This window comes from Apaloderma vittatum, unplaced genomic scaffold (assembly GCF_000703405.1).
Source record: "Apaloderma vittatum isolate BGI_N311 unplaced genomic scaffold, ASM70340v1 scaffold23153, whole genome shotgun sequence".
Classification (NCBI taxonomy): domain Eukaryota; kingdom Metazoa; phylum Chordata; class Aves; order Trogoniformes; family Trogonidae; genus Apaloderma; species Apaloderma vittatum.
Window position 1 is genome coordinate 23274 of NW_009707786.1, and position 8186 is coordinate 31459.

The 8186-nt window shown below is 42.2% G+C and overlaps 1 protein-coding gene across 1 annotated transcript in view; it reads left to right on the forward strand.

Annotated features, from left to right (window-relative positions):
• CNOT10 (CCR4-NOT transcription complex, subunit 10) overlaps positions 1-7752 on the forward strand; it is a 30970-nt gene extending 23218 nt beyond the window's left edge. Inside the window, exons 14-19 of the mRNA XM_009866340.1 lie at positions 1199-1312; positions 3059-3189; positions 4234-4269; positions 4372-4499; positions 5781-5856; positions 7472-7752. Of these exons, the coding sequence (XP_009864642.1) occupies positions 1199-1312; positions 3059-3189; positions 4234-4269; positions 4372-4499; positions 5781-5856; positions 7472-7626 (640 nt within the window). The 3' untranslated portion in view covers positions 7627-7752. The remainder of the gene's footprint in view (positions 1-1198; positions 1313-3058; positions 3190-4233; positions 4270-4371; positions 4500-5780; positions 5857-7471) is intronic.
• Positions 7753-8186: the final 434 nt, after the last annotated feature.

Genomic DNA, 8186 nt, shown 5'->3' on the forward strand with positions numbered 1-8186 from the left:
ATCTGGGCACAGTGGAGAGGAAGTGGGGGGTAGGGAGAAACACTGGAGAAGTTTCTTATCCTGCTTGTGCGTAATTAAGGAGCATGCCTCCTGGGAAAGGGGAATAAAGGCACCCCAGGTCCTGCCACGAATTACATGACTTACTGCTGGACTGAAAGTGGGCTTGACAGTTGCCAGAATGTTGACACAGTAATAGCCCACCTACCAGCGGTGGGAGAGTCCAAGGCTCTTCTCCCAGCACTCCCAACGTGGGATCCCACTAAGAGGATCTGCTTTTTCCTCCCCGGAGAAGGACAGAGTTTGTGCTCACAGTGAGGTGTCGTGGGTAGAGGCCTGTGCCCAGCCTGCACTGAAGGATGTCTTACAAAGCAGGAGATATCCCCAAGTGCTGCGTTTGGGGAGGAACAGGCGGTTATTACAAAGTGTGAAGCTTGGCTTAATGATGGCATCTTGGCGTGGGGTTATTGTCTGAAAATGGAAAATGCTGGATTTCATTACAGGAACTGTCAGAGATTTCGTGGTTTTGGAAAGAAAAGGGTGTCTGTGACAGCAACAAGATGCTATGGATCAATCAGAGTCTTGGCAGCAGGTTACAGCTCAGGAACACAAAGCTGGAAAAGCCAAATTCACCAGTGTTTGTCTCGCTGCGTACAAACATTGTAGGATGCAAGAGAGATATACATACAACTTAATTGATTACTACAACGTGCCTGTAGGTTGTAACTTACAGAAATCTACAAATCTGCTCCCCCTTGCCCACAGCAGAAGGGGTGTTTGGGGAAGTACAAATGTGAGTTCAAGGCAGAATGAATAAAAAGAGCATGAAGAAAAGGAAACTGTGAGAAAAATGACATATGTGTGAGGTCCATTTTTTTAATCTGTTGTTTGTGGTCAAAATTGCAAAATCTTACTGAGCACATCATGGTGGTCCTTGTTTTATACTGTCAGAACACAGGGTATATGTCTCCTAATTCAAAGAATGTGACTGAGGCCAGAAATAATGAAGCACTAGCTCCTTTACTTCATAGTTTGATGGAAAGACATTATTGACAGTTTATGATTTATTTTTTCAGCACTTAAGAAGAAAGAAATTTAACAGCTGCATTTGGAATCACAGAATTCTCCATTTAACATATTGTCTCTCCCCCCTCCCTTTTTTCTTTTGTGGTTTTTTTTTCTTTTTTTTTTTTAACTCCAGGTGCTCGATACTTGCGTGTAGTGCTTACGTGGCTCTGGCTTTGGGTGATAACCTTATGGCACTGAATCATGCAGATAAACTTCTTCAGCAGCCAAAGCTGTCAGGGTCTCTGAAGTAAGTCTGACGTGGTTATTTCTTCTTTCTCAGTCCTGCTTTTTGCCAGAGAGCTCTGAGTTGAAGCTTCCAATGTCTGTAGCTGCTTGCTAGTTCTGTGCCTGATGCAACCAATTGCTTGGACTATTCCTGTTCTCGCTGAAGCCCTGACTAAATGTTCATTGGCACGAAGGAATGCGAGTCCCCTCCTTTGCGTATGAATACCACATAATTCGGAACCTATCGCTGCTTTTGTTGCCTCTCATTAACCTTCAGCTATGGGTCCCACGCTCAGCAGGGCTGTCGAGTCTCTGTCCTGATTCATTGTGGGCCTGCACGTGTGTTGGCCCAGCACGAAGGGCAGGAAGGAGCGGCTGGGGGTGGGCAACATCAGCCCAAAGCAGTGCGCTGCTGGAGGTTTGCTTATGAAGGTACAGCCCCCGAGGGAAAGCTTGCTCGGGCAGCAGGGTCCCAGAGCTTGGCCGTGCATGGTTTGAGACTGTTGCTTACATAGGTTCCATCTCTCAGTTTCCCTTTTTTCAGTTCACTGTGGTTTTTTGGAAGGATAGTCAAAGCTCATTCTGTTCCTACTCCCCAGTTCTCAGACCTCTGCAAGTTCAAAAAAGGCAGCTTTAGCCCCATCCTTCTCACCTGGTTTGTGCATTTAATTCCTACGTCATACATAGTAGCCATGTTTTCAAACCTGGTAATGCGCTTGCAGAAAGCAAGCTGACTTGTGCTTACTTTTATATGCTGGCAGCATATTTCAAAGAGGTCCATGCCAATTAGGCTTTGGCTACTATGCTTCAGACTACTGCAGAAGCCCAACTTTTTACACAGTCATTGTATAAGCAAGATTTTAAAGGGATTTAACACATAAGAAACACTAGATGACAGTTTTTTGCAAAGACAAAGAGCCATGTATCTTGGTCCCAGGAAACCAGGCTTTTGTGCCGATCGGGAATATTGAACTGTTCTTGTTTTCTTAAATTAACTAAATTGCATATAGAAAGTTATGTTTGCTGCATCCCATCTAAATTGCAGAAGTTATTTAGGATGGTTGGTACTTTACCTGATGTTTTGTAATTGATTTCAACTGACTACACAGTCAGTTTGTGTACACCTGCAGAGCACAAGTGTGAACTTCTTAACTCGACTTTTTGTTTCAGATTAAATACTTGCAAGCTAACTCCGCTCTTGATTGACAGGGTTCCTTCTGTTCCAAAGCTGAAAAGGAAAGCTGCTGATTAGCTGAGTGGAACTACAAGTGTCAAGCGTCAGACCCACTTAATTTTTTTGCAAAACCTGTGATTGGAAAGGTGCTTGTGCCTCATGGACAGGCTCGTATAGTTGCTGTCCTAAGAAATGCAGCTGTTGTACAGATTTTTATTGAGTGTGAAGTTACTTAACATCTCAAATTATAGATGTATCCGTATCCTGGGATGTTTTTTGTAAGGATTCATTTTTTTAATTCTCTGACATAAAGCCATACCAAAGTACTGTCTTTCTGGAGTGGCAATTACTGTCCTCGAATAAGCTGTCACTGTTGCAGAATTTTTCACAACATTAGCTCCTAAATGCAGTAAATCTGGCTATTATGGCAATATAAGAAGGCAATATAAGAAGGCTAACTTCCATGCCCGTGTTTCAGGTAGTAGTTTTCACATGCTTGCATTAAAAATTGCTTTCAGTTTGTCTCACAAACATATATAACAAATTGTGGGGCTTGTTATGCTAACATTTGTACCTAACCCTTTGCTGTTGTAGGTTCCTTGGCCATTTATATGCAGCAGAAGCTCTCATATCTCTAGACAGAATATCTGATGCCATCACTCACTTGAACCCTGAGAACGTCACTGATGTTTCCCTCGGGATCTCTTCAAATGAGCAGGATCAAGGTTAATGAATCTACACTTAATTAGAACTTGTTATGCGTTCAGCTGCCCTCCTGCCATAACTTTCTGTATACAAATATAATAATGGTGTCAAGAGGAAGAGGACAATCTGTTTTCAGTGGGGCCCAGCAATAGAACAAGAAATAATGGGTTTAAGTTAGAACATAGGAAGTTCCACCTGAACATGAGGAAAAACTTTTTCCCTGTGAGGGTGATAGAGCACTGGCACAGGCTGCCCAGAGAGGTTGTGGAGTCTCCTTCTCTGGAGACACTCAAAACCCACACGTTCCTGTGTGGCTGCCATAGGGAATCCTGCTCTGGCAGGGGGTTGGACTAGATGATCTCTAGAGGTCCCTTCCAACCCCTGACATTCTGTGATTCTATGATTAAAACATCTTGTTTTAAGACCATGGGTTGCTTCTGGGTTTTTCATCTGAGTTTTCTTGGCTTTAGTTCCTCCTTTGGTTTGTCTTTTGCATGTTTGTCATTCCTTTGAAGTAGCTAATTCTGTAACACAAATAAAACTGTATTGTATCATTCTGGCTTGTTTGAAGGCAACTGTTGAAAGCTGCTTTTGTGAAATGTGGAATTATGGTTAAGTAGGGCTTCATACCTTCTCTTCCAGGTTTTAGTCTCTAAACCAGGCCTTGGAGTACCAGTGAAGTCTACTTGCCACATTTAGTGAAAGAGAGGAGTAGGAAGAACTCGGTTACTATCTTATTCTTCTTGCAGCGCTTCTAGCTGGCAGTGTGTGTTCTGTAGCTGAGAAATACTTCAGAGCCCATCTGTATAGTTAACTCTGTGGGAGCTCTGATTTCAGTCACATGGTTGCAGTTTAAACTTTGCTGTATTCATCTGCAGATCTAAAAGCAAAACATTAAAGATAGGAAATCTTTAGTGACGTAAGCTTTTGAGCAAACTGATATGTTTTCCCTTTTCAATGTTAGACCATGAAGAAAGAAGCAAATTTTTGTATTATTTTTGTAATAAGCTTCTTAAAAAGCTCATGGAACATGATGGTTTTTGTGGGATTTTTTTTCTTTACAGGGTCTGACAAAGGAGAGAATGAGGCAATGGAATCTTGTAAGTACCAGATACTGCATTCAGCAGAGTACAGGACCCTCCTTGGCCACTTTGGAATAAAAAGTGTAAGAAAAAAGATTTTTATTTTTCTTTTAATTTCAGCCGGCAAGCAAACCCCACAGTGTTACCCCAGTTCGGTCACATCTGCACGAACAATGATGTTGTTTAACCTTGGAAGTGCTTACTGTTTGAGGAGTGAATATGACAAAGCTCGAAAGTGTCTTCATCAGGTATGAAAAACAAAACTCAAGATAGCTTTAGGGACAAGTATACTTCCTTCAAAGTGCTATTTAGATCACAGCAAATCCTGGCAGTTTCATAGCCCAGGCTTATTTGCAGACTTTGCCGAGATGTCAGCTTTCAAACGAATCTTGTTAACAGCAAAGATTCCAAATTTCTTATTTATGTAAATATGTAGTTCAGTCCCATCATGGGAAGCTTTAATTTTTTTTTTCCTAATTTTTTCATATCAAAACTATGCAATGTAGCTGGGAAGCTTTCTCACTTTTTCCAAGTTTGTTTTTTTGTTGGATTTTGAGTTTGTTTGGTTTTTTTTTAATGGTCCCATAGTAATTGTTGTATTTCAGATGAGAAAGTTCACTTCTCCCTAATGAATTAATTACTCACCATCTAATCTATTAACTCTAGGGCTGTGAGAACAAACTGCAGGTTTGCTGCAGATATGTTCCTTGCCTGCCTCTTGTCCCAAGAAGTCTCAAGTACTGCTTTTGAAAATCTCTCTTGCCTTAGCCTGTGTCATTTGGTCTTTCTTATGGCCGGGACTCAGCTCTTTCAGTGGTGAGGTTGGTCTCTTTTCTCAGCCCTTCCTGTGTCAGGAAGACTACTCAAATGCACTGCTGGGCTGCAGACTGGAAGAGCAAAGAGCAGTCTTTCAAATTCCTTTGTAGTAGTTGTGTAGGTGAATGGGTTCAAATTTCTCTGAGGTTCTCAACAGCTTAAGGCAATTGTCTTGCTCCTTCTCTTCCTGAGACTCCATAGGACTGGGCAGATGTGCCTGGGCTCTGTTCCAGATGTATAAAGCCCAAAAGAGTTTAAGGCCGTCTGTGGATGTACAGTGTGGTAGGTCTCTGCATCTGTAACAAATTCATTGACTTTATAGCTGAAAAATATTTGTATACAGAAAGCTAATGAACAATCCTTGTTAACTTTGACTTCTGGACTTTGGAGCAGTGGAGGTTACGTCACCTGCCATTGCACCAGGAAACTGCAGTAGATTGGCCGAAGAATTACAGATTCATATTAACATAAGTGTACAGCAGATGGTCCTGCTAATTAGTGTGAAACAGTCTTGCAGTGCAGATAATCTTTCAGTCTCTCCTTGCATACATAAACCCAATGGAGCACATTAGTTTGGAAAAAAATCTTAGTTTGAGTTGTCATTTGGTTTTGTTAGCTAAGATGGTGGTAACAATCTTGTGAAGGGGCACTTTCTTTGAGCTGGATGTTTCTCTGAAGTGCTTTTTCTCCCCACCCTCTTCTTTTTCAATAAGGCTGCTTCACTGATCCACCCCAAAGAGATCCCCCCAGAGGCTATTCTGCTGGCTGTGTATCTTGAATTACAGAATGGTAAGTTTTGAAATGTCCCATTGATGTACAGTTGGGATGCAAGGGGAGGAAGGGTGGTAGTCATCATTCCTTGTCTCCATAGAGTTACTGCCAGTATTCTGAATGATACCCTTTAGAAGACTCCTCCTCCTTTTTACACTCACACTTGTTAAACAAGACAGGAGTTGTACGGTTACAGCTGAGGTGCACTTTTATGGATCCACATATCTGCACCTTCATTTCCATAGTTTATCTATCACCATCCTTCTCTTACACGCTCTAGACTTCCTAAACATTCATCTTCTGGGCTGAAATCTTCCATACTTCTTGCAGAAATCAGCAGTCTTGGATAGGCTCAGTAAAACCCTTGAGGAGGTTTATAGTATAAAGAGGGTTTGAAATGCTTTTATTAAAAGGTGACTTGCAATCTCAAGTTTCCCAAAGCTCTTTCAAGGCTTGAGTAGCAAGTACTACCCCAGAAGGCCTGCAATATTGATAACTCTGTCTTCCAGGATCCTTCATTTTGAAGTTTCACGGTGTTTGCAGAGGGTATAAAAATTCTACATAGTGGGAAACTGGAAAGATGATACTTCAGTTCTGCGGTGTGAGCAGGCCAGTGCATCTGAGCCACTGAAGCTGTCACGGCCCTGAGCCTGTACCCCTCGGGGCCTGATGTGCTGGTGGAAGTCGTGTGGAGTTGCCATCCCTGGAGGTGTTCAAAAAACATGTAGATGTGGAATTTCAGGATACAGTTTAGTGGTCATGGTAATGTAGGGTTGACGGTTGGACGTGATGCTCCTAGAGGGCTTTTCCAACCTTAATGATTCTGCAGTGTGAAGTGTGTTCCTTCCCCTTCAGTTGTGTCACATTGCAGGCAGGCAGAGGACCCGGGCATTCGTGTTTGGAATGGAGACGTCTGCAAAGCTTTCCTTGTAAAGGTGTTTCTAAGCTGGAATTCTGGAAACCCTTCTGCAACAAAGAAGTACAGAGCAGAAGACGGCAGAAAGGGGGATTTACATTTCTAAGTATATAACCAAAAGGAGCTGAAGATATTTTTTGTTCTATAAATGCCAACAAAAACGATGCATCTCTTCTGAAACTAAAATCTTAGTGAAATAAAACTATTTGATAAGAGAAGAGTTCTTTTGACAACTTAGTGGTTTTTTTCCTACGATTTTGTAGGTTTAATTTTTAACAAAGAATGTTTTTTCTATTTCTGTTGATATTCAATGGGCCATGCATACAGCTGAAAGTCAAATTTCTTGTTTCAAAACCAAATTTTATATACACCCTTGACACTTGCATTACTCTAATGTTACACCGTGAGGGCATTCTGTGGCAGATCTGGAGTCTCACTTACGTGGCTGGGAGAGAGGTGCCCTTCAGGTGCACTGACATCTTCAGGCTCTGAGGTTAAAGCTTGATGTCTTCAGCTAAGAATAGGTAGAATCAAGCAATAGGCATTGTTTCAAATTTACTTTTGTCTGATACTTCTCATGTTCATGTCAGTATTTCACTGACAACCACTAGTGTATATGGCCTAGACCCAGGGCTGGCTGGTGTCAGCTCTGTTCTGAGTGCAGTGATTCATTAAGTAACCAAAGCTACTTTTTTTTAATTGAATGTTGTCTTGTAGGTAACACACAGCTGGCACTGCAGATCATCAAGAGAAACCAGCTTCTCCCTTCTGTGAAAACACTCTCCGACACACGCAAAAAGCCCGTGTTTCAGCCAGTCCACTCAATCCAGCCCATTCAGATGCCGGCTTTTACCACTGTTCAAAGGAAGTGAGATTCAAGCTGCTGCTGCCCTGCCCAGGAGGGTATGGGATTTTGTACATTTTTTTTTTAACCTAGGACATCTGCATACCCCAATTCCTGGAGTGTGTTATGTAAATTTTTAATAAAACACATAAACAAAAAGACATAATTGGAGGTGTTTGTAAAGGTTATTTCATAAAGGAAAAGAAATTGGTGTCTGGTTTTACCATGAGTGGCAGTTTATTTACACAAAATGAAGCGGTTAACCAAGTGTGTAATTCTGCTCTTTTTTGGAAGAGTGCAGTTGGAGGAAGGGACTAGAAGGAGAAGAGCATTTACCTGAAGTCTTGCTGAAAGAGCAGGGGTGATGGCTGCCATGTGTTGACATACACGAGGCAGTTTTGTATTCCTTGAAGCAGCTTTTGCCCAACTCTGCTGATGTACCTACAGCCCCTGACCCTGCAGCAGCTGGGAGGTGGGGCCTGGCAGTAGCCAGAGGTGCCCCTACACACAGGTCAGTGGCCTTAGGAGCAAGGAAAGAAACTTACTTTCTGCAGATGGAAGATGTTTGTGCCCCTCCTTTTTCCCCTC